Here is a 26,604-nt window from a genome sequence, read left to right as displayed (position 1 = left end):
AGACTTGGATTCAAATCTTAATTTAGATACTTCCTAGCTGTGTGACCATGGACAAGTCAATTAACCCTGATTGCCTAGTCTTTGCCATTCTTCTGTTTCAGAATTGATGTTAAAACAAAAGGTAAGAATTTTAAAAAAGGGAAAGAAAAAATAAATCATCTTGTCTAACTCCCACATTTCACAAAGGTAGAGATCTTTAAGGCTCAGAGAAGAGAAATAAGTTGCTTCTACACCGCGTGGATAGGCACTGGAAACAAAATCTAATAATATTACCTAACTGCCTATCATGAAGTATCAGGGCAGATCTTTGCAGAGCTGGCAAAGGACAGAAATGTGAGTTGCTATTCTTATCATCTGGCCTGGAGAATATGTCCAACTGTTCATAATCACATTGAAACTTCCCAAAAGCATGCTACTTAATAGGAAGTATTAGTCTTGTTAGTCTGTCAAGAAGCTTCGTTTGCTTCAGGCTACATTCCCTTTTCAGGAAAGTAGTTGAATGTTCTGTAGAAATCTTGAAAGACAGCCTTTTATTTATGAAATCCAGGTGAGTAATTAACAACTCTGGGAGTATTGGACCCTAAATTAAGAAAGTAATTTCAATTGGTGACTATCTCTAAGAATAATTACAGGTTAAAGTAATTATAAGCAGAGCCAAGATTAGAGTGGAATTCAAGTGGAAGGTGGCAAGACCCATTGAACTGCAATGCCTTTTCCTTCACAAAAGCCTCCTTGATTGCCCCATTTGGAAAAATCTTTCTGTGAATGGATCTTCATCTGTCATGCCCTTAATTTTGTGTTTATGTGACTGTTATCTGTGTATAGGTCATAGACATAGACAACATTTATATGGCACTTACTATGTCTAATATATTGTGCTAAGTGCTTTATATTATCTCATTTGAGACTCATAACAACCCTGGGAAGTAAGTGTTATTGTTTTCATTTTACAGAGAAAGAAACTGAGGCAAACAGACGTGAAGTAACTTGTCCAAGGTTACACAGCTATCTAGCAAGGGGTTGATATTGAATTTTAACTCAGATCTCCCTAGACCCACACTCTATCCATTGCAGCCATAGTCCCTCAATTTAGACTATTTGCTCCTTGAAGACAAGGGTTATGTCAAAATCCCACCTTCTTCAGTAAGCCTTTCCCAACTCCCCTGAATTCCAGTGTCTTCCCTTTGATAATTATTTCCTATGTATACAGTACACATGTAAATCTTGAAATCTCTCAGACTTGTGAATGTTAAAAATTTCCCCATCAGGGAATTCTTAATTGGAACAAATTCCCTACTGAGAAACATTCCCCATTTTGATGTTTGAACTCGCCAGGATCAGAAATGGGAGGACCTCTACTCCAACTGTACTTAAGACTGCTTTAGGGGAGAAAACTCCTTGCCAAACAAAGAAAGTACTTGGATCCATGCTTATGGTGGGGCAAGGAGTTCTTTGAGCCAGGCCTGTTTTTAGAATTGATACAATGGGATGCTAGGTACCTAAAGGGGTCGGGCAAGTTTTCTCTTAATGAGATTAGTTGACTCAGCTGTGTTCTCTAGTTCAGACTTACTGAGGATCTTGGTCGACACAGCAGCATTTTTTTCTGATTCAGACTTACTGAGGAGATTAGTCAACTTAGCAGGAATTCAGATGGGCAGTCCTTTGGAAAGCGTCTACAGTGATTGGTAGATGTAGGGACTTAGGGGAGGTGACATGGGAGAAAAACCCCTATATAAGAAAAAGCAGAATCCTTTTGGAGATATATCCTTTTGGAGAAATCCTTTTGGAGGATCTCTGATGAGGATCGCCTGGGAAGAATCTCTTGAGAGAGGCTCTGGAGAAGGGAAGCTCTTGGAGGACAATCTCTAAGGAGGTCTCGCTGGAGCTCTCTCTGGTGGAGTCAGCTGAGATGGAGCTGGCCTGGTGTCACTAGAATCCTTGTTTAGGCAGACCTTGTGGTGAGTGTTAAAAGACTGACTGACTGATTCTCTCTCTTAAGACTCAGGTCTAGCCATATTGGCTTGAGGCCCTTCATAATTATTCCTTTCCTACTCTTTCTCTAATTCCTCATTATATTATTAATTAAAAATCTCTATAAAACCCAGTTGACTTGGGTATTTGAATAATTGGGAATATTTCCCTGGTGACCACCTTATATTTGATTTAAAACCAAGACACTGTAGTGAAACATATTTTCTGTGGTCAAATTTACTCACCCTCTCTTATATCTATCACAATTTATATCTTCCACTATTTTAATCACTACAGTTTAAGACCTCAACCATTTTAAAACTCACATACAGCTTATGGTGTGTTTGTGTGTGTGTGTTTCATATTGTCTCTCTCATTAGATAATAAACTCCTGAGGGCAGGGACTTTTTTTCCTATTTATTTTTTAAATATATTTTTAAATTTTTAAAAATATTTTTCCATGTTTACATGATTTATGTTCTCTACCTCCCCTCTTCCCTCCTCCCTCCCAGAACCAACATGTAATTACATTGGGTTATGCAAATGTTATCATTTGGTGTCTGCTGGTGATGGAATACTATTGTGCTGAAAGGAATAATGAACTAGAAGAATTCCATGTGAACTGAAAGACCTTCAGGAATTGATGCAGAGTGAAAGGAGCAGAACCAGGAGAACATTGTAGACAGAGACAGATACACTGTGGCACAATCGAATGTAATGGGCTTCTCTACTAGCAGCAATGCAATGATCCAGGACAATTCTGAGGGACTTATGAGAAAGAACACTATCCACATCCAGAGAAAGAACTGTGGGAGCAGAAATGCAGAAGAAAAACATATGAACAATCACATAGTTTGATAGGGATGTGATTTTGATGTTAATCTGCAAATATGAAAAGCATGGAAATAGGTTTTGAACAATGATACATGTTTAACCCAGTAGAATGGCTTGTCAGCTCTGGAATGGGGAAAGGAAGAGGGGGGGAGGGTTGGGGGTATCATGAATCATGTAATCATAAAAAAATATTCTAAATAAAAAAGGAAAAAAAGATTTTAAAATGTTATCACTTGATATTTTGAAGATTAAATTTAACTGTCCCCTGATTATAACAATGAAAATACTTAACTCTCCTCTGACTGTGAAGATAAAATTGTAAGATCTGCCTATTTTTAGATTTAATTCCCATAAAAGTAAACACAGAACTTAAAGTTAAGTATGAAGATCTGTCCATTTTAGATTTAATCACCAAAGGTGTAAACATCCCATTCACACTTGAGTGGGGGAGGTCTGTGACCCACATGTGCAACAGTGGGTGACGAATCAGAATTGACTGACTGCCTTCTGGGCAGTCCTAGAGCAGACTGTCAACTGTGATTAGTAGATGTAAAATTAGGGGAAGACACAGGAAGTGACACAAAGGAAGCATCTTTAAAAGGAACTGTTACTTCCTGGGAAAGGTCAATTCTTCATTCCTTGGAGTGCTGACTGGACTTGAGACCCTGTTTCCTGGTGAGACTGATAAAGAATCTGCTGACTGGACTGACATGTGATGAGTGAAAGACTGACTCTTAAGTGCTGGTTTTTCTCTGAAGAGACCAGCCTCAGGAAAAAAACCTACTCTTGTCCGAGGCTTCCCCAGGTCCTCAGCTTTGCTGAGATAAATTACTTAGTGCTTAGGGTAGATATCTTACCTTATCCTCTCTCTGATTTCTTACTTCACCCTTTCTACATTTTGTAATGAAATTGTAAATAAAATCTCTTTGGAATTAATTAAATTCCTGGTGACCACATACTTAAAATATGAAATCCAATCCTTTTAAAAATAAACTCCTTTTCCTTTTTACATCTATTTCCATATTATTCGTTTTTGCAATAGAGCAATCTTTTAAAACCAAAACCCCAAATCACATACTCATAAACAAGTGATAGTCATATGTTTTCTTTTGCATTTCTACTCCCACAGTACTTTCTTGTGGATAGCATTCTTTCTCTTAAGTCCCTCAGAATTGTCCTGGATCATTGCATTGGGCAGGGGTTTTTTGTATCCCCAGCAGTTAGCACAGTGCCTGGTACATAGTAGATGCTTAATAAATGTTTAATGGTTATATACATACATACATATATATATATATATATTCCTAGTTTGATGCTAGTATGATACATTGATATTCAATTCATCAAGGATTTGTTGAGCTTTCCTTAAGGGAAATTTATATATATCCTTTTCCTCTCATCTCTCAGCCTCTCATTTTAAAAAGCTTATAACTCTGGCCAGACCCCTTTTTATTCCTAACAGTTAAGAACCCACCAAGGCTCTTAGCACAGGGCTGAGCATATGAAGACAAGGGTGAAACACACCCTGTTTTATGTTTTTGTAGAACTGAGCAAGCTGGGTGCTCTCCTTCATTCTAGTTTCTCTTCCACTACATGTTTCCATATTCCTGCCTCTTAAAGGCAAAAATCGTAGAATCTCAGAACTGGAATGGAACTTGGAGGACAGATGGTCCCTATCTTTAGGGCTGTGATGGTGAACCTATGACACACGTGTCAGCACTGACACTGGGTAGTCATTTTTGATGACATGTGGCCACATGTGGCTGAATACAGAGAAGTATGGGGCCACATGCTGAGAAGGATGGGGGTGGGGGTGGGGGGAACAGATGTCTTGAAGTGACACACCACCCAAGTTATGCTCAGTTTTTTTGGCAAATTTTGACACACCAAGCTCAAAAGGTTGCCCATCACTGCTTTAGGGAGTTTATATAGAGAAGGTGGGAGGGGCAGAGACAATGTTTTTGAAGATGAGTCAAGTCCAACCTGTGTCTAAACAAGAATTCCTTCTCTGTTATTCAACAAGTGGTCATTCAGCTACTGTCAGAAGATTGCCAGGGATGGGAAACTCACTATTTTATTGGGCAATGCTAATTGGTAGGAAACACTTTCTCATTCGTCCATTCTTCAATAATACTTGATCTCATTTATGCTAGCATGTCAGCACTCATCCACTGATGCAAATCACCACGCATCTGTGCCTTCCTATCCTATGAGATCCTCAATTTTAATCCCAGTCTGTAAATCCTCCACAGAGAGTCTACTGAACATGCTGGGAGGGGCCTTTCCTCTATTGGGCAGAAGTCTATCTCTTTGTAATCCCTAGTTCTGCCCTGTTTGCTAGCTTGAGAACTAGGATGATTGTGTCCTGGGCTCAGGGACTGGCTGTTCCCCCGCCTAGTTTTCCCTATTACTAACCCAGGCCCTGGAAAAGAAAGAGTCAATCTGGAGAGAGGAAAGGATGAAAGGAAAGGGGAGGGAATGGACTTGCAGCCAAGAGAAGTTGGCAATTTTCTACCTTCAGGTCCATCCACAGGCATTTCCAAACAGGGTCTCTGGAGGCAGCTTGTGGGATGGGAAGATTCTGATTCTCTCCAAGCAGGACCCAGCATGGGCGTTAACTTTAGTTGAGTCAATGCCAGGGAACTATTTGGACTTAAAGGGAAAGCATGGCTCATTTCCCAAACCAAAATAAAGACGTTAATGTTACATTGGAAGAAAAATAATACCTCAGCTTCTCCACCTCCCTGCCCCAACAACACATACCCCTACTCTTCCCCCCACCAAATTATTATCTGAACTAGTCGAATGGCCTGCTTTCTGCCAACCTTTCCTCTAGCTAGTTTTAGAAAGAGGAATTTGCCCACTTCAAAAGTTCCTCTCATCTGAAGGCTTCCGGAGCAGCCACAGTTTACCAAAAATGGCCAGAAGAGGGCAGAGTGGGCAAAGTGAAGGGAAAAAAGATAACTTTTTACTTATTTTTAAAGGGAGAGAAAAGTTGGTCAAACCACTGCTCATAAACGATGTAGCTGATGCCCTCACCCATCTGCTCCCATGTATACACACACAGAGTAGGAACATATATGTATAACTACTATATATTCGGGAGGGGGGGGAAGGGGACTGTCCCCCTTTGGAAAGATTGACAAATTCAGCTGGGAAAAGATGAAGTATTTAAAGGAAAGGTCATAGAATTATATAACCACAGAATGTTTGAGCTGAAAAGGATCTTGGGATACAGAATGTTAGAACTCAAAACATGGGAAAATTGGACATTATTTTAAAACAATTTTAGAATAGGGAAACCTAAAGTCAGTTAAGGAGACCATAGAGACCATCTAATGTAAAGTTTCATTTTACAGATAAGGGAATCGAGGCTCTTAGAGGACAAATAATTTACCTAAAGTCACACAGATAGTAAATAATCCTTCTAGGATTTGAACCCTGATCCTCTGGTCCTCTGACTTTTGACCCAACATCCCTTCCTTCTTTCAGGAAACCTATTTTGATGCTCCAGATGACTAGAGCACTTAGCCTAGAAACTACTTTGTATGTGTTTCCTCACATGATGCTGTGTTCTTTTTAAGGCTACAAGCTGTTTGACTTTTGTCTTTGTATTCCCAGTAGTATCCCACAATACCTGCAGCATAACAGATATAAACTAATGTTTGTTGAATGAATAAGTGAATTAATTTCCTTGGAGCATCAGGGACTTCCATTTATATTTTGTAGCTAGAAGGAATGTTATAAAAATGTTGTCTCTGCTGCAATGTCAGGAAAACTTAGTCATAAGAAGCACTAGAGGGTAAGCCTATTGAAAAGGAATGGGGGAAGGGGGAAGAAAACTCACAACAAAGGACTCAGCAGCTTAGATTGGGTTCTGGAAAGTGAGTCTCTCCCAAGTGTGAGGTCCCACCCCTCTGGAGTTGGAGCTGGATTTGTCAGAGCGAAGGGGGAAGAGTGGCAGACTGGGAAAGAAGGGCCCATGCGGGGATTCCTTTTATGTATTAAGTGGCTGAGACTTCTGAAATTTTGTGATTCTGTCCTTGTGTAGTAGCCTTGCATACCTCAGCAAAGAAGCTGCAAGTGCCAGCTCAGATGTGGCACGACAGTATTCATAACTGTTCTTCCGGAGATCAGATTTCCCATAATCTCATGCAGAACACCACTATGATCTCAAATCTATGCGACGTGGAACAAGCTGTAAACACTGGCCTAATGTAATGAGCTCTGAGTCTGAGTACTTTTACAAAGGGAGGGAGACAGGAGGCAGTTTGTTTCAGGCAGGTCAGACTACTTCGACTACCCTCTCCCTTCAGACCCAGATGGAGACAGCTGGGATCCTGAGCCCCCAAACTTTGGAAAAGCAATGCTTCCAGCCCAGTGCCTGCAGTCATCATGCTGGGAAATAATTACTGTGGAGATGCCACCTGGCAACTGCTCCTATAGATACTACAGCCAGATCTTTTATTATTATTATTATTATTAAGATATTTTATTTTATAATTACATACAATAACAAATTTCCACATAAGTTTTCTGAAGTTGTATGACCCAAATTGTCTCCCTCCCTCCCTTCCTTCCCCCCCTCCCAGAGCTGGCAAGCAATTTGATCTGGGTTACATGTATATTATCATGCAAAATATATTTCCATCTTGATCATTTTTATAAGAGAATAATCATATAAAACCAAAACTCCAAATAAACTAAAGTAAAAAAAAAATCACCTGCTTTGATCTGAATTCTGACTCTGGCAGTTCTTTCTCTGGAGGTGGAGAGCATTCTTTGTCCTAAGTCCCTCAGAATTGTCCTGGATTAGAGACAGCTGGGTAGTTCAGTGGATTGAGAGCAAGAACTAGAGATGGGAGGTCCTAGGTTCAAATGTGGCCTCACATACTTCCTAGCTTTGTGACCCTGGGCAAGTCACTCAACCCCCATTGCCTAGACCTTACCACTCTTCTGCCTTGGAACCAATATATAGTGTTGATTCTAACATTGAAGGTGAGGGCTTTAAAAAATTGTCCTGAATCATTGCAATGCTGAGAGCAACTAAGTCTATCGCAGTTGATTGTTCCACAATACTGCACAACCATATTTCCTGAAGTTCTTGTGACCAAAATCTTTGGCCCTGTCAAGTCATTCAATCCTCGACCTGATATGGTTTGATCAATAGAAATGGCATAAAGAAGAGGCTTACCTTCTGCTTTGCTGCCTTAGCCTAGGGACCATGGAACCTCTCCCTCTGACCTACAGCTAGAAACCTTCCATTTGGATTGTGAATGGGAGCTCCTCATGAGGAGATTCTCTCTGGTTTATTTCCCCAGTGCTTAGCATAGCACTCAGAGAACCTGAGTTTGAAATTAATTAGCTCCACTAATTAATTACTTATATGACACAGGTGTAAGAGCTAGCTGCCCATTAAATAAAATGCACAGGATTATAAAAGAAACTGGTTATATTCAAAGGGGACTGTCGAAATAAGTCCTGAGCCTTAAGCCATACGACATCATCTTCCTGAGTTCAAATCTGGCCTCAGATACTAGCTGTATGACTCTGGGCACATCTCTTACTCCTATTTGCCTCCATTTCCTCAGCTAAAAAATTTGTTGGAGAAGGAAATGGCAGACCACTGTAGTATCTTTGCCAAGAGAGCCCCAAAGAGGGGTTATGAAGCATCAGATATGGCTGAAATAGCTAAACCAATCAAAATGTACTTAAAAACAAGTTCACAGGACCCACATTAAGAACTCTTCAGGGGCTAGTAGGTGTCTCAGTGGATAGAGTGGCAGGTCTGAAGATGGGAAATCTTGGGTTCAAATGTGACCTTGGGTACTTCCTTGCTGTGTGACGCTGCCTAGCACTTACCATTCTTCTGCCTTGGAACCAATACTTATTTTTTATTCTAAGACAGAAAGTAAGGGTTTTATTTTTTTTTTAAATAGTAAGTAGAAGAGCTAGGATTCGACTCTCTTCTGGCTCCAAATCCAGGGCTATTCCCACTATGCTTCATTATCTCTCCCACCACTACATTTCTTGAAATTCTTTTTAGAAATAGCTGTTAGTGGCTAAACATTCATGTGACTTAGTGGACTGGCATTCAGAAGACCTGAATTTGTGTCTAAGTTCCAGCACTGACTAGCTATATGACCACAAGTGGCAGAATAAAGATTTTCCTCCCCACCCAGCAGAATTCCCCTATTACTCACCCATGCAACAGGATCCCCAATATTCACTTCCTCTGCCATTGCTTAATTTCTTTCTAAGCAGAGAAAGGGGGTAATGTGACCAAAAGGAGCGGCTTTGATAGAGGACGTCATAGTCCAGTGGCCACTATTCCTTATTTCTGTCAAAGGACCTGCCCACAGTCCACCCATACTCATACACAGAGAAGTAGTCTGGTGTTTGCTGCCATATCTCTTCTCTGTCTTAGTTGTCTTTATCAACTCAGTTCTATAAATAATCCACTGAGTTGAGGTCTTAAATAGACATGACAGGCTCTATGGCATTAGGAAGGGCTGGGCAGGAGTGAAGGGCAGAAGGAGGATCATGGAAAAGTCTATAACAACAAAGGAGCACAGAACAGCATGGGTCATCACTTCAGGAAAAAGTTTTCTTCAGGAAGAAGCAATTTTTTAAAAAGCTTAAACAGGAAGCCCATTTTTCATGCCCAGATTCATTTTTTTCCCCTGAATAACAAGGAGGGAAAAAAGGCAGTGGAAACATCAGATCTGTATTTAAGTAGAAGCTTTGCCACTGACTTGATATATAATCTTAAAGAAGTCATTTCACCCCCTTAAGCTTTGGTTTTCACATCTGTACCATGAGAGGGGTTGACTCTTGGTATTCTTTGTGATTTCCTTCAGTTTAACATTCTATGGTTCTGAAATTCTGAATGTTGCAAAAGGATACTCCACAAATTAAGATTTATCTTGAAAATGATTTCCCACTGTTCCATTGTACAGACTTTGCCAATAAAGAGTAAACAAAAGCTGGTGTCTGGCCCATCTCAGGCCTGTAGGGGCTGGAGAAAGATGCTAAACTAGGGCATACAGCAGTGACTGGTTGTGTAGAAGTGCAATGCCCATTTTTAGGGAGAATAAAAGGCTACAGAATAGAATGATGGGAGATGGGAATGTGAACTGGGAGATTAACATTGAAAATCTAAGACCAGGCAGCTCAGTATGGGAATACAACTCAAAATTTCTAGTATATACAAGGAAGAAAGTGTCCTAATAAATATCTATCAATATAATAACTGTCTTCCATAGGACCATGACTAAATACTGAAGAGGGGAGGTAGCAGAGTCTGAGAGCAAAGAAACTAGACTAGGAACCAAAAGATTTGGGACTTGGGTCCCATCTTTACTACTAACCAAATGTGTGATCTTGACCAAGTCACTTCCCTCCTCTGAGCTTCAGTCCCATCATCTCTACAATGAAGAGATTGCTAAAGTCCCTCTCAGCTCTAATATGTTCCAAGGTTCCTTCTACTTCTAACATTCTATGTTCCAAGGCCTCGCGCAGTTCTAATAGTTTAACATTCTATGTTTTAAAGTCTCTTTCAGTTCTAACATATTATGATTCTAAAATCCTAATTAATGAGTGCCTTCCAGTTCTAGTATTTTAATATTCCATTTTAAAATCCCTTTTAGCTCTAACATTCTGTGCCCTAAGGTCTCTTCCAGCTTTAATATTCTGACATGCTATGTTTTAAAGTCACTTTGGGTTCTAACATAATATGATTCTAAAATCCCAATTGATGAGTATCTACCACACATCTCTACCATACAACCCTGTTTGCCTCAGTTCCTCATCTATAAGATGAACTGGAGAAGGAAATGGCAAATGGAATGAACCAAACGAGGACATGAAAAGTCAGACACGACTGAAACAACTGAACAACCACCACCATATATCTCATCTCTGTGCTGTACACTGGGGGAACCAGAGAAGAAAATGTATATTTGCTTCAACCTGAACTGCATCTGGCAAAGGACATTAGCTATAGGAAGTATCACACTTTCAGTAAATGTTGAGTTATATGGTTTTAAATTGCATTTACACATCCATTTAATATGATTCGTGCCCTGTGAGGGACTAGAGGGAAAGAGAGAAATTGGAACTCAGAATCTTTGAAAATGAATGGTAAGGTATAATTTCTACATATATTTGATACATGCCCTGAAACAACTGATCTGGCCAATAGGTTGTCACATTTTATTATTATAGCTCAGAGTTTGAAAACAGGAAGGGGTCCAAGAGATCAAGTAATCCAAGAATTCTTAACCTGAGGTCCATATGGAGTCTCCTCCTCCCCCTGCAAAGGGTTCATTTATAGATATCTGCAAACTTGGATGGGAAAAAATTACATTTTTATTTTTACCAACTTCTAGCTGAAAGTTAGTATTTCTTTCAATTATTTAAAAGCCTCATTCTGAGAAGGGGTCCATAGGCTTCAGCATATTGCCAAAGGAGTCTGTGATAAAAAAAAAAAGAAAGAAAAGAAAAAAGTTTAAGAATTCCTGATCTACTCCAATTCCTTTATTTAAGGATAAGGAGTCTGAATCCCAGAGGTAGTAAGCAGGGGTCAAATGAGACAATAATTGTAAAGCATTTAGTACTGGGCCTGGCATGTGGCATACACATGCCTTATAAATGTTAATTATTGTTACATAGTGCCTTCTATATGCTAGGTACCATGCTAAATGCTTTGGCAAATATTATCTGAAAACCTGCAAGATAGGTGCTAACATGATAACACTTGAATAACCCAGATCAAATTGCTTACCATCTCCAGGAGGAGGGAGGGAGAGAGACAATTTGGATCTTATAATTTCAGAAAACCAACGTCGAAAATTGTTATTACATATAATTAGGTAGAGAAGTACTATTATTATTCCCATTCTACAGTTAAAGAAATTGAGTTAAATAGAAGTTAAGTGACTTCTATCCAGGGTCTCACAGCTAGTAAGTGAAGCTAGATTGAAAGTTAGGTCTTCCTGACTCCAAGCCCAGCACTCTAACCACTGTACTACCAGGTGCTTCAAGACACAGGCTTTAGATACAAACCCAAGTGTTCAGGCTCTAAATCCAGTGATCTATGATTATTTATACAAACAGAACAGCAGCATGGCAAATGTGCTTCTCTTATTTCAGGCTCTTATTCAGCCAGAAAAGGACCCCTCCCCAAATGGTCTAAATGATATATAATGACTTTTGCACCTTTTAGTATCCCTAGCTCCCATAAAGACTCACCAGTGTCACCTCCTACAAAAGGTCTGTTGGACTAGATGTCCCACAAGGTCCTATCTAACTCAGCTAGTTGGTGCAGTGGAGAGCACCAGGCCTGGAATCAAGAAGATTCAATCTCTTTTTCAAATCTGGCCTCAGACACTTTTTAGTTGTGTGATCCTGGGAAAGTCACTAAACCCTATTTACCTCAGTTTCCTCATCTGTAAAATGAGAGAGTGAAGAAAACAGCAAATGACTCTAGTATCCTTGCCAAGAAAACCCCAAGTGGGGTCACAAAGCATCAAAAACCAACTGTGCAACAAGGTCCTTTCCAGTTATAAATTGGCAATTTTATGATATTGATTCCCCCCACCCTCAGGTGTTAGTGCCTTCCTCAAAATGAATCCACATATTTATATTAAACTGTATATACTTTACTTCCCCCAGTAGAATGTAACTTCATTGAGGGAAAGGACTATTTTGTCTTTGTATTCCCAGCATCTAGAATGGTGTCTGGAATGTAATAGGTAATTAATACTGGACTGGATTCATGTACAAAAGCTATATTTTTGGATAAACTATGTCCAGGGTAATCATTACTAAAAGCAATACCATATAAGGGCTGACTGAAGGATGTTAGAGATGTTTAGCCTAGAAAAGAAAAAGCTGGGAGAGAATTGTCATCAAGTATTTGATATGTAGGAGAGGAACTAAGTTTGCCTGGTTGCAGAGGACAGAGCCGGGAGTATTAGGCTAAAGCTGCAGAGAATTTTTTCACATAAAGAGAAATGTCCCAACAAATAAAACTGACCAAAATATATGAAGTGCTTTGCAGAACCTTAATGTACTATTTATCTTTAATGCATGCTATTTTTTATTATTGTTAGTAACAATAAAAATAACAATTTCCCCACTATTAGAGGTCTTCAAGAAGAAACTGGATAGCCACTTGTTGGGGATATTTTAGGGAGGTTTTCTCATCAAAGATGGAGTCGATTTAGTGGTATCTTGCTAAATATTTAGCAAATGGCCTGTCACACAAAAAGGTATGCATGGGGGAGGGGCAGCTGGGTGACTCAGTGGATTGAGAGTCAGGCCTAGAGACAGGAGGTGCTGGGTTCAAATATGACCTCAGACACTGCCTAGCTGTGTGACCCTGGGCAAGTCACTTAACCCGCATTGCCTAGCCCTTACCACTCTTCTGCTTTGGAGCCAATAGGGAAGGTAAGGGTTTTTTAAAAGTTAAAAAAAAATTTTTTAAAGGTATGTATGACACATGTTTAAGTTGAATCTGCATTATTAACATTTTCTCCATCCCTTCCTTAAGTCTAGACAATCATCAAAAATTCAATTAATTGCTGATTTGTAGAGTTTGCTGATTTCTGAGGTGTAAATACTCACACTGAAAATTTAGCAATGGCCCTGGTTACAGCTGTTTCCAGCACACCCTTGGTTAGACTAGATGGCCTTTGAGATTCCGTGATTATATGTCCTGTGCCTGGGTAACCATCTGTTACCCAGAAAAGTGCTTTAGTACTTCCTCTGGCTACCTAATTGCTGCCATGCTCCAGTGAGCACCAGCTGTTATAGGGAGTTAGTATTTTTCCGGTCAGTTCATATACTCTCATCATTCAAAGGGACAGAGTATGAGTCCCATGCTGTTCTGGGAACCATTCCCTTCCAAATTCAATTCAATGATCAAGTCTTTAACAGAAGGGATCACAGAGATCATCTAGTTATAGAATAAAAAACTATTAGAGCTAGTAGGGACAAAAAGTGATTTAGAACAGGGTTTCTAACTGCTTCTTTAGCAGTTCTGTGAACTGACCCCTCTTCAGATTAATGTTTTTAAATGCATAAAATAAAATACATAGCTTTATAAGGGAAACCAATACTATTGAAATAAAGATATAATTTCCCCCATCCAATTTCATGGACTCCCTTTGAAATCTATCAATGGATGGCAACTAGATGGTTCAGTGAATTGAGAGCCAGGCCTAGACATGGGAGGTCTTGGTTTCAAATTTGGCCTCAGACTCTTCCTAGCTGTGTGACCCTGGGTAAGTCACTTAATCCCCATTGCTAAGCAATTACCACTCTTTTGCCTTGGAACCAATATATAGTATTGATCCTGACAGAAAATAAGGGTTTAAAAATAAATTAAAAAAAAAGAAATCTGTCAATATTCTGACTCCAAGTTAAGAACCTCAAATCTAGACCAACCCCCTCATTTTACAGATGGAGAAACAGCAGTCCAGAAAAGGTAAATACGTTGCTCAGGTTTACATAACAAGTGATTTGTAGAGTTAGCCCCAGAAGTAAAGTCTTATGCGCCCTAGACTAGAGCTCTTTTGAATATACCAAAATGTCTCACTATATCCTAGGTGCAGTATAAGATAGAAAGAATTTAAGATCTGGTACCCAACTCCAGAAATTTTCAACCAAGTCCTAGAAGTATATTTCAATAAGACTTGTATTTCCTCAATAAAGCCATTTCCTGCAATGGTGCAGATCATGACCCATTCATTCCTTAACTCTTTTATGTTTTTTCTGAGGGTACCCCAAAGGAAATTTACACAATATGATGGATCTCTCTAGGTCTTCTTTTAGGTCTCTTATTATTTTATGGGAACCAGCACATAAATTTGTCACTGTTATCTCTTGCTCTTGTCTAAGAAGTGACTAGATGCTACTTTTCATGATGATTGACTTCGATCATTTCTATGGGTAATGATGATAGTGATGTCAAATCTTTTATTCATTTCCTATATTCAATATCAATAGCTCATTTTAAATAGGTCAGTTTTGAGTTACTTTAATTGCTCACCATGTCTACTCATTTTTATTTTTAAAATTTGTTTATTGATTTTGTTCCTTGTTCTAACAAGTCAGTAATCTACACAGACAACCGATTTGGAAATTATTCTAATATAAGTAATGAGTTTGTTTTTTTTTATCCATGAATACAATTAATTTCATGTCATGTAATGTTACTCAGTATTGGCCATGTGCAGCATCTCTCATCTCTTTTCAAAGAATGTTTTCATGATATATATGGATGATGCTTCTGTGTAACCAATATACCTCTATCCTCTTTCATCTTTTTGATCCCATAATGGTGATGGCGAGCCTTTTCAAGACTGAGGGTCCAAACTACACCCTCATGCTGCATGTGAAACACTCCTTTATCTCAGAGAGGGGAGGGAAGAAATGCTCCTATTGGGCTGCTGGGCAGAGGGACAAGCATGGTCATGTGAGAAATGTCTTCAGGCACGTGTGGAGAGGGGGAGGAAAGCAGCCCCCTCATTTATTCCATAGTTTCATCAACATGGTCCAATAACATGCTTTCCAATCTATTTTTTATCACAGTTCCCTATGCCTATCTTGTCTTTTCTTTCTTTTTTTTTAAAGACCCTCACCTTCCAAAGAGTTGTAAAGGGCCAGGCAGTAGGAATTAATTGACTTGCCCAGGGTCACAAAAGTAGGAAGTATGTCTATCTTTTTAATGAAGTTGCCAATTATTAAAGTATATGTTGACCTAATTTTGAGGCTCTTATCAAAGACTTTATCAAATTTCTCTATTTATCCTCTATATAGTGGCCTTTTTTGCCCATGTTCTTTACACAATCATCACTGTAAAGTGAGATGGCCAAATGTCCCATAAAACTGTTTCTTCTTGCCTTTGTATGCATCTCAAAACTAATTCAGCCATCTGCCTTTCTAAGGAGAACTTGTGAGCCTCCTTTCTTTTTAGGTGCAATTTCCTTATGTCTTCTGACTTTATTGTAAGAATATCAATATTGATATAACTTGGTCAGTAGATAAGGATTTCACATTTAGAGGACAAAAGTTATTAATGTTTGCAAATGATCTAAAAACTCTATGATTCTTGGCACCATCTGCACTTTTTCTGCCACCTCCCAATGTCACTGCATGAGTAAAGGGCTATATAGGACTGTGGGTGGATTCATATTTGTCTTCATTTCATGGGCTGCCTTGTCCAGATAATTTCCCAAGTGTCCGGTCTCCTGGTGAAGATATTCTCCATACTTTATCAACATATCTGTATCAATATATATACAAATGTATCCATATAGAGACATATATATCATATTTACAGTATGCATATATATATACAGACTACATATGTATATACATAGTATACATACATATGTATCCCCATAAGCAAATAAAAAGTAAAGTTAAAAAATAAAGAATAATAAAGAATAATGAAGAATAAAGAAAAATAAGTTAAAATAGATAAATAAATGATACAAAATAAAGATATAGGTACGAAGTGCCCAGTGAATAATATAGACAGTAAAGTACTGTAGTAGATTAGAGGAGAAAAAGATCAAATCGGATTGGACTGGTCAGAGAATGTTTCAGAGAAAGTAGACTTGGACTGGAGCTAAAAGACTATCCAAATAGCCCAAGAGTTCAATTTCTAATTACTTGACAAACTCTAAAATTTTAATAATATAAGTACTAAGAATGTTGGCCTTAGAGTCACAAAACCTGACTCATATTTACTAGGTGGATAGCTCTAGGCAGGTCTTTTCAATCTTTATAAGCCTTATTTTTCCATCTATAAAATCAAAAAGTTGAGCTGACTACTCCTAAAGGTCCTTCCCAGATCTAGATCCTAAATCATTTAACCTTTCTGAACCTCATTTTCTTCATTTGTCAAACAAGGATAATCCATCCTATGTGCATAGGATACCTTATAGGGCTGTTGAGGAAGAAGTACATTAGAAACTTGAAGTGCTATGTCTATAGAAGTGAGTTATTATTGATTGTGGTGTCTTCTAAACATATTGCACATCTGTTCATTAAAAAAAAAAACTCATTTCAAAGGGCATCTAGGTGGTTCAATGGATTGAGAACCAGACCCAGAGATGGGAGGCCCTGGGCTCAAATCTGACCTCAGACACTTCCTAGCTGTGTGACCCTGGGCAAGTCACTTAACCCCCATTGCCTAGCTCTTAGCACTCTTCTGCCTTAGAACCAATACACAGTGTTGATTTTAAAGCATTTTTAAGGGTTTTTTTTTTAACTCATTTCAGTTAAATGAACACTAATGAGTTGTCAGCCCAATTTAGTCACTTTGAGGATTGTGATAAACACAAGAGCCACACCCATGAAAAGGTTCTGGGCTCATGTACACTCACCCACTTGCACACTATGACTCAGACTCTCCTCCCCATGCCAAGGCTCTCTAGAAACCTGGGAATAGGCCAAGTTTTACCACCTTACACAAAGCCTGCAGGGTGAATTTGGTAACTTCCTAGAATTCTATACCACTCACCCACACTTGATTAATTAAATTAATTATTTCAATGGTCTCCTGCCTTAAAACAACAGCAGCTGACATTTCTATAGGGTCCTATTTCTATAGGACTATTTCTGCCCATTCCTGATTCCCCACCAACCAATGACATAAAAGTCCTGTCTTATAATAATGTCAGTAGCTGATATTTCTATAGGACTTGGCAGTTTAGAAAGTGCTCCCCTCACAAGGGTCCCAAAGGAGTATCATCCCAACTTTATAGAACAATTGCCTGAAGCTAAAAGAAGGGAAATGACTTTTGTCCAAATCACACAGCTAGGAAGTGGTAGAACTGGGAATATATATTGACTCAGAAATTAAGAGATTTTGACCTCATTTAGTTAGATTCTGGACATTTGGGGAGAATCATCTCAAATTCTTATGAACTGTGGCAAGGCAAACAGCTAATTTCAGGGGCTCACAAATGACATATTAGGCTTGCACTGGCAGCAAGGAATAGAAAAAGGTACATTGAATTAGGAATCGGGCAAGACTTTGGTTCCAATCTCTGCTCTGATATTTAGTAGCTATTTGGCTAGATTCCAGTCTCTTTACCCCTGACTCTCAGTTTCCTCATCTATAAAATGGAATAACAATACCTGCAATACCTCCTTCTAGGGGCCATTGTAAGGAAAGCACTTTGTAAGCCTCAAGTGTACAGAAACGCATGCTATTATTATTTAGCTGCTAATAATACATCTCCATTTGTTCCAAAATACGTCTCAAAGGATTTAGGTTGGCTCAGCATGCTAAATAATGCCATGAATGTTCCTGACTATGGCTTAACATGACCAAAGAGCATCACTTAGAGTGGGCAAATTTCTGGTGACAAACCTCTTCACACTTAGCTAGGCTAGTTCTCAGACAAGACACAGTTTGTTCTAGGAACCACACCCAAAGCCATTTTGGATTGATAGGATCCACCAGCACTTGCATTCAGCCAGCGTAGACTTCAAACATTCATCATCCATAGACATAACAGGGAAATGGCATGGTAGTACAACCCAAAGCATGCTAGCTTTCAAGTTAGACAACAGCCTAGGTGCGAATTGTGCCTCTGCCACTTATTAATTAAATGTGTGGATAAGTATTCTTGCCTCTGTGATCATCATAATCATAAGATGTTAGAGCTGGATGGAACCTAGAAATTTGAGCTTAGAACATATCAATCATCAAGGATATATTAAACATCTACTCTTTCCCAAACATTGTGCTGGGTACTGTGTATACAAAAAAAAAAAGGAATGAAATAGTGCCTCCCCTCCAGGAACTTCATCCTATAGAAGAAATTAACATGCATATAAAGCATATACAAGTATATAATGGCAGCTAGGTTGTATTAGAGCATGAGATCTGGTGTCAGTAAGATCGTAGTTTGAGCTATTTAACTTCTGTCTGCTTAGTTTCTTCATCTGTAAAATGGGAATAATAAAAATATTTTTCCTAGAGTTGTTGTGAAGATAAAATGACATAATATTTGTAAAGTCCTTTACAAATTTTATTTTTTTAATTCAAATATACCAGTCTTTAACAAATTTTAAAGGATACTGTAAATGCTCATTATTATTATATAAGCTAGTGCTAGAAGACCCAGAACACAGGTCAGAACAGTGTTGGCAAACCTTTTCGAGATCGTGTGATGAAACTGCACCTTCAAGCTGCCTGTGAGCCCACCGCATTACTCCAGAGAGAGTAGAGAGGAAGTGTTCACATTGGGCTGCTGGGTGGAGGGGCAGGACATATGAAAAATGTCCTCAAGGGCTGTGGAGAAGGGAAATGGAGCAGCCCCTTCTGGCATGCTGAGGCATGTGTGCCATGACTTTGCCAACATGAGATTAGAACATGGAATATTGGAATATGAAGGCATTTGAAAACACATTATATTAGAACTGAAAGATACCTTAATGACCACCCAGTCCATCCCTTTCATTTGACTGTAGGAAACCAAGAGGGGGTATTGATCTACCTAAATCTCATATCCAGTCAGTAGATTTTGCACTACTTATCTCACAGTTTTTGTGAGGAGGACTACAGAAATTGACTCGTAAAATGTAAAGTTCTACCTGTACTTCATGAGTAGCCCTTTTAGAAGTTCCCCAGTGTTTTACTGATAAGTTAATCAGTACCCCCAATTCCTGACCATGCAACCAGGAGATTCAGAAGAGTATTTCATTATTTTTCTGTATATATAGTTCAAATTGTTAATATTCAGATGAGCAACTAAGCCCTTAAAGGTTATGAACAACCTGGAAAATTCCTTTCACTCTCAAACAACCCTTTTTCAAGCTCATTCCAATAGTGCCCCATGACTAGACATGGAACAGTGTTTCATATGATGCTAAGAATCCAGGGATAGGAGTACATTTCTCTCCAAGATCCAAGCCCCAGGCTCTTGTGGTTTAGGGCACAAATGAAGTCCTGTCCCAAGTTTAATTTGGTAAATATTGCTAAAATTCAGGAGGGCAAGAAGCAGCCAGATTTCAACATGAGTCACTTAAATAAGGTGTGGTACCAGAGAGCTCAGAAATGGATCCCTTAGCTTCCCAAAAAGTTAAATGTTCATCTAGCAAAATAGGAGCTTGTGTATTAACAGGCACTTCCCTCATTCTCTTAACCAGGGTTGTTCCAAGCTATATTCATAAGACAGAAAATGTTAAAGTTCCAGTAGACCTTAGAATATTAGAGTAGAAGGTACTTTGGAGATCATCTCTTCCAAACCTCTAATTTTACAAATGAAGAGAGTGAGACTGAGGCTTAATCACATAAGCATTAGTGCCTGAATTGTGTCTTGAACTGGGTTCTTACCAGGATACCATGCTTCCTCTACTGAGGGTTGTCAAAGCATAGGAGAAGTCAGGGCAGTGTCTAGTGATACTTAAAGTTGAGGTCCACTTCTAGTGTTTTCATAAAATTACCAAAAAACATTGTATTGAAATTTGTGTGAGGCTATACTGGACTGATTTGATCTATTTCCTTTCTATTGTTCTGTCTCCAAATGTGATATTTTTCACCCCCACTTTGGAGGGCCAAAGTTGTTCTCAAGTAGCAGTGTAGAATACTGGAAATGGCAATGGCTCTGGGATAGCATGACTTGGGTTTATATCTCCCCTCAGATACCTACTGCCTTTGTGACCATTGTTAAGTCACACTTACCTCCCTGGATCTTACTGTCCTTATCTATAAAATGGGTAAAGTGAACTTGATGGTTTCTGAGGTCCCTTCCATCGCTTGGTCTAGGATCCTGTGAATGCTTACAGAATCTTCAGATTAAAAGGGACCTCAGAAGTCCTATAGAACAAACCCCTCCTTCAATATAAAACCCTTCTACAATAGCTCTGGCAAAGGTCATTCCACCTCTATTTGAAGAACTTTAGTGAAGGAAATTGAAAAATTCTTCTACCTCTTCAGGGTTTTCTAACAACTAATTCTTAGGGAATGCTTAAATGTCCCTTTCTGCATTGTTCCCCTTGCTGCCCTCAGGAGCCAAGGGGCACAAATTTAGTCTCTGTTCCACATTATAGTCTTTAAAATACCCAAAGACAGTATGAACCACCCTTATCTTCTCAGGGCTAAATATATCCATTCTGTTCAAACACTGCCTGCCTGCAAAAAAATAATAATAATAATAAATAAAACAAACAAAAAAACCCAACAACTTAATATGTCAAGTCCTTCCAACTGCAGGCAAAAGGTATATTTAATTTGCTTTATATAAAATGGTACAAGAATCTATACAAATGAAGGATAGCTGTGTGGTACAGTGGATAGAGGGCCAGATCTGAAGTCAGCAGGACCTAGGTTCAATTCTGGTCTCAGACACTTCCTAGCTGTGTGATCCTGGGTAAGTCACTTAACCCAATTTGCCTAGCCCTTGCCCTTCTGTCTTAGATTTGTTACTAAGACAGAAAAGTAAGGGTTAAAGAAAACCCTATACAAATTAGAATGAAGAACAGTGTTGCAGGAAGGTGTCAAAAGAGTACAGGCTCTAGGTTTAGTAGCAAAGTTAGGGCACCTGGATGTAGGTAGGCTTCATCATGACATGACAGAAAGAGTGTCAAACCTGGATTTATATTTTGGCTGTAATATTTTCTAGATGCTTGACCCTGGGCAATTTGCTTAGGGTTCCTAAGACTCTATTTTCTCATCTGCAATATTGAAATACTAATACTTGTACTGTTAATTTCATAGGATTTAAAGTAATCCAGTGCTCCAAGCATTCTAGAAAGGTGACTTCTTATGGTTTGAGCCCTGACCTTTGGTATGAGCTTAGACAAGTCCAGTCATTACTCTGGTCCTATTTGTGAAGTCCTTAGCTCAAACTCCATCAGGCCTCCTGGCTCCTTTAGTATCAGTTATAGACTACTCTCAGCTTGAGAGGAGGGGAAAGGTCTAAGCATTTTTCAGTTTTGAGAAGACTGAAAGTGAGCTCACTGGGATCCCTCCCCCAAAAATGACTCAAATGCCCAACTCTCTAGCCTTCAGCCTTCTTGCTGAATTCTAGCATGATTTAGAGGTCTCCTGCTCCCAGGGAAAGATTGATGATAATATACTAACTCCAGAATATAGACAGTACACTGTTTTGCATCTTAACCATAAAATAGTTTTGGTAGAAACATTTATCAAACCCATATGTTGACTCGTTTTCGTTCCTTAGTCCCCCCTCCCCCCCCCCCCTGCCTCCTTCTTTCAGATGGTTTCCTACTGACTCATTCACTCCTAATATAGATTTGTATCTTCCCCTCTTGGACAAAAAATCCCAAGAGCTCTTTAGATTCTTGACAACTCTAAGGACAAAACAGGTGACCACAGTCACAACAGAGGGTAGGGAATCACCAAGACAAGTGTGGATAGAAAGAGCCCTGAGGGAGGGGGAATGTCTAGAAATCTAGAGGGTTGGGCTAAGTGACATTCCATATCATAAAATTCCTTCCAGTTATTAAACTATGGGTTCTAAGATCTCTTCTAGCTCTCAGATTCAAGAAGGAATTTGCCAGGAAAATGTTCAACAACTGGCTGGGGAGAGGGGCAGAGGGAAAGGGCAGGAGAGGAGACATTATACTTGTGACACACTTTAAAGTTTAATCTGCATTATTCACATTTTCTTCATCACTTTCTTAAGTCTAGACAATCAAGAAAACAATCAGCTAACCCCTGATTTATGGCAATTTCTGAGGTAGAAATAAATGCTCACACCAAAAATTTAATAATCAGTTCTCCTAGACCCATGGTGGTGAACCCAAGGTATAAGTGCCAAAGAGGGCACACAGAGAGAGCCTTCCAAACTGTGGGCACCTGCATCATCACCCACCAGAATTCATTACTAAAAAGACAGAGGGACTTCAGTGAGCTGCTCCCCTCCCCCCTCTCCATTTCCACCTGAGAACATTTTTTTCACATCACTCACCCCTCTCCCAAGCAGCCCAATGGAAGCACTCCATCCCTCCCCTGTCAGAGGTAAGGGAGGGGGAACTTAGTCTCTGGGGGTGGGCGGGACACAGTACGTGGTCTCTAAAAAGTTTATCATCACTGTCCTAGACTGATAGGAGCTAGTTCAAGTATTCAAGTATTATATCCTTGGATCCAAGGATTCAAATTAGATCAAAATACTCTCTCAGAAAGAAAAGAGTCCTAAAGATATTTATATCTTTGCAGTAGACTATTATTAAGAGCCTGAGTGAAACCCTACTTGGTCAATAGGGTACAGTTTATGAGTCTCCATCCAACAGATCTGGACTCATCTGTAGAGCTCAAAGGTTGACCTGGAAGTGGTCCCAGCCTATAGGTACCAACAGCTCCAATTCAATCTTGTCCCCCTCCCTACTTACACCATCAACTTACCAACCAACACAATGCCTTATCTATAGAGTTCTGGGATTCCTGGCAGGGGGGAAATACAGCCAATAGGCATGCCTCTTCTTTCCACCCCACAAATAAATATTGATACTAATATCTCTGACCAGGGACTTTCAGATCAGTGTCCCACTCACAAGATCTGATGATCAGCATCTTCCTCCACCATAGCCAGACCAGCTGCCATCCCAGGATCTAACCGGCTTTGAGAAAAAGTAATCCTTTAAAAAAGTCTCCTCCCCCACCCTATCTCTCACCATTGCTGATAGGTCAAGCTGATTTCTGTAAACCAGATGCTACTGTTCAGTGAAGCAGATTGCCCCAGTGGCAAGAGTACTAGACTTGGTGTGCAGTCCTACCTTTACCACTTACTAGTGATCGGAAAGTCACTTCCTCATCTGATTTCAGTTTCTTTATTTGTAAAATCTGGGGAATACTGTAAGGATTCAATCAGATCATGCTTTGCATCAAGGTAATGAAGATTCTTTGCAACTGTATGTTGTTATTGTTATTAAGGCAAGCAGAGGAGTGGACCTAATTCATTTGATTTGTTCTCCCAATGTAAACATTAATAACAATAATACCTGCTTGTCTTTCCAATCAGAATTGTTATTGTAAAAGAGCAGTACAATATAACCTGATCTGTTGTGACCCCTCCCTCAAATTCTGAGGACAGAAAACTTGCCTTCTTTTTCCAACTATAGTATTAACTTCAAGGGCTGGAATCTTTCCTAGATAATCAGGGGCTGCTTTAAATGTGGTTTCCTGAGAGGGGTGATTTGGTGAAATAAAATACCTCATCTTTAAGTCTCTCTAATTGCTGGGTAGTCATTGCCTGAGTTAGAATAATAGAATGTTAAAAGAGATCTGAGAGACAATCTAGGCCAGTGATGGCAAACCTTTTAGAGACTGAGTGCTGTTCCCACCCCCAGAACCAAGTGCTGAGCTCCACCCCACACCTCAACCCCTTACCCACAAACTTACACAGAGGAGAGAGGAAGTCCTCCCACCGGACTGCTAGGCAGAGGGGTAGGTGCATGTGGAGAGGGAAAAGAGAGTGGTTCAAGTGTTCTGCTCCCCTCCAGCTATGAGCCATGCAATAATCTATGCTCCCTTCAAACCTAGCTCCTCTCCAACACCACCACTGGAATCATCTTCACCACAGCCTCAACAGGCTGCCATCTGTGCCACACCCTCAGGTAGCATATGAATACCTCATCCCCCTCCCTCAGCAACTTACCCACAGGGAGGGAGTAAGCACTCCCATTGGGCTACTGGACAGAAGGGAGAGTAAAGTGAGGAATGTTCTCAGACTTATGGAGAGGAAGAGGGGAACTCCACCCTGAGTCTCTCTGGCTTTCTAGTAATGAACTCTGGCAGACAACTGCAGGTGTGCCTACAGAAAGGGCTCTGCCTGCCCTTTTTGGCACTCATGCTTTAGGTTTGCCATCATGGATCTAAGTTAACCCCTTCATTAAAAAAATTTTTTTTTAATTTTATTTAGTCAATTTAGAACATTATCCAACATTATCCCTTAGTTACAAGAATCAAATTCTTTCCCTCCCTCCCCTATCCCCACCCCTTCCCATAGCTGATGTGCAATTCCACTGGGTATTACATGTGTCCTTGATCAGAACCTATTTCCATGTTTTTGATGTTTGCACTAGGGTGATCATTTAGAGTCTACATCCCCAACCATGTCCCCTCAACCAATGTAATCAACCAGTTGTTTTTCTTTGGTGTTTCTGCTCCCACAGTTTTCCCTCTGGATGTGGATAGTGTTCTTTCACGTAGATCCCTCTGAGTTTTTCATAATCCCCTTATTTTACAGAAAAGGAAACTGAGGCTTAGAAGGGGAGATGGGTAGTTAAAGCTCATAGGGCAAGTGAAAATAAAGAAAAAATAGTTATATGACTGAGCATTTCAACTTCTCAGGGTCTCAATTAATGGCAGTAAATAGTAATTATCTTGCTTAGAATTGTTTAAAATGTCATGGGAGGAAGCATAGTTCTATGGAAAAAAAGCAGGAGGACTTAAGACTCCAAAACAACAGGTTAGAATCACAGGTCTTTTACTCATTAGTTTTGTGACAAATTGTTTCTACCCCTAGACCTTTACCTTCTCCAGTGAAAGAAAGGAGAAACAGTACTACTTTATCTGTTTAGCTGGGCTTTTTGTGAAGATTAGATGAGATAAGGCATCAGTGAGTACTTTGTATCTGTAATGAGCTACGTAAATTCAAGCCATTATTATTACTTTACTGGATTCCCATATCCCATTAAGTAATTGCCATTGTGGATCATTGCCTCAGGTCACATCCCAAGAGGGTAGTGATTTGCTCCGGCCAAGTTTTCATTTTCTGCTTTGTAAAGTGCTCAAAGTATCATCACCACAGCCTCAGAGCTTCCAAGCTCTGTACTTTGTTCTTACAGAAATCCTATAGGGCTTGTTCTCTAAAGCGTGAAAGAGTTTAATGTAATCTCTGTTGTACAGCCTTCTTAGCAAAATGGTACCAGCTCCTCTGGAAGGTGAACGGGGCTACTGCTGTCAATCAACCTCGGCTGTTACTTCCAGAATGTGTCTAACCCTTCAAACAGCTTCTCCAGACCCAGGCTCCACCAACACTGGATATCAGAGAACACACTAACTGGCATCTAACATTCGAGAGGACTGAAATAAAGGATGAACAGATGGCAGTCTGTCCTTCTAAAAAGCTTATAATCCAGTTAGGGAGACAAGAAAAATACAGTTAGATTAGTTGACATTCTGTGGCTAGAGCCCTGGACTCTTCAGGAGTCAAGGAAGATTGTGAGTTCAAATCCAGCTTCAGGAATTTATTAGCTAGGTAAACCAGGATAGTGCCACGCTTAATCTTGGTCTGCTTCTCTTTCTCAATTTGCAGAATGGGGACAATAATCGTACCTACCAGTTGTGAAGCGATCCAACCATTCTGGAGGGCAATTCGGAACTATACCCAAAGGGTTATAAAATTGTGCATACCTTTTGATCCAGTAATTTCCACTCCTGGGTTTGTATTTTTTTTAAAGGAGGAAGGGGAGAAGGACCTATTTGTAAGAAAAATATTTATAGCAGCTCTTTTGTGGTGGCAAAGAATTAGAAATTGAGAAAATGTCCATCAATTGGGGAATGGCTGAACAAATTGTAGTACATGTTGTTAATGGAATACTATTGTGCTATAAGAAATGATAAGGAAGATGATATCAGAAAAAGCTGCAAAGGTCTCCGGGAACTTATGCAGAGTGAAATAAGCAGAACATTATACATAGTAACAGCAATATTGGATAATGATTATCTGTGAAAACTTGGCTGCAATGATCTGGGACAATCCTGAAAGACTTATGATGGGGAATGCTAGCCACCTCTAGAGAAAG

At 39.6% G+C, this 26,604-nt stretch overlaps 1 protein-coding gene across 3 annotated transcripts in view; it reads right to left on the bottom strand.

Annotated features, from left to right (window-relative positions):
• Positions 1–26,604, bottom strand: part of GSN (gelsolin) — an 89,293-nt gene that overhangs the window by 51,650 nt on the left and 11,039 nt on the right. Inside the window, exon 1 of one of the 3 annotated variants that reach the window (XM_007474578.3) lies at positions 9,009–9,141. The exons of the other annotated variants lie outside the window; for them this stretch is intronic. Coding sequence (XP_007474640.2) covers positions 9,009–9,047 — 39 coding nt within the window. The 5' untranslated portion in view covers positions 9,048–9,141. Of the gene's footprint in view, positions 1–9,008; positions 9,142–26,604 lie in introns of those variants that run through there. 3 annotated transcript variants of the gene reach the window in all.

The sequence above is a fragment of the Monodelphis domestica genome, chromosome 1 (assembly GCF_027887165.1).
Source record: "Monodelphis domestica isolate mMonDom1 chromosome 1, mMonDom1.pri, whole genome shotgun sequence".
Lineage (NCBI taxonomy): Eukaryota > Metazoa > Chordata > Mammalia > Didelphimorphia > Didelphidae > Monodelphis > Monodelphis domestica.
This window is presented reverse-complemented; position numbering and strand designations above follow the sequence as displayed.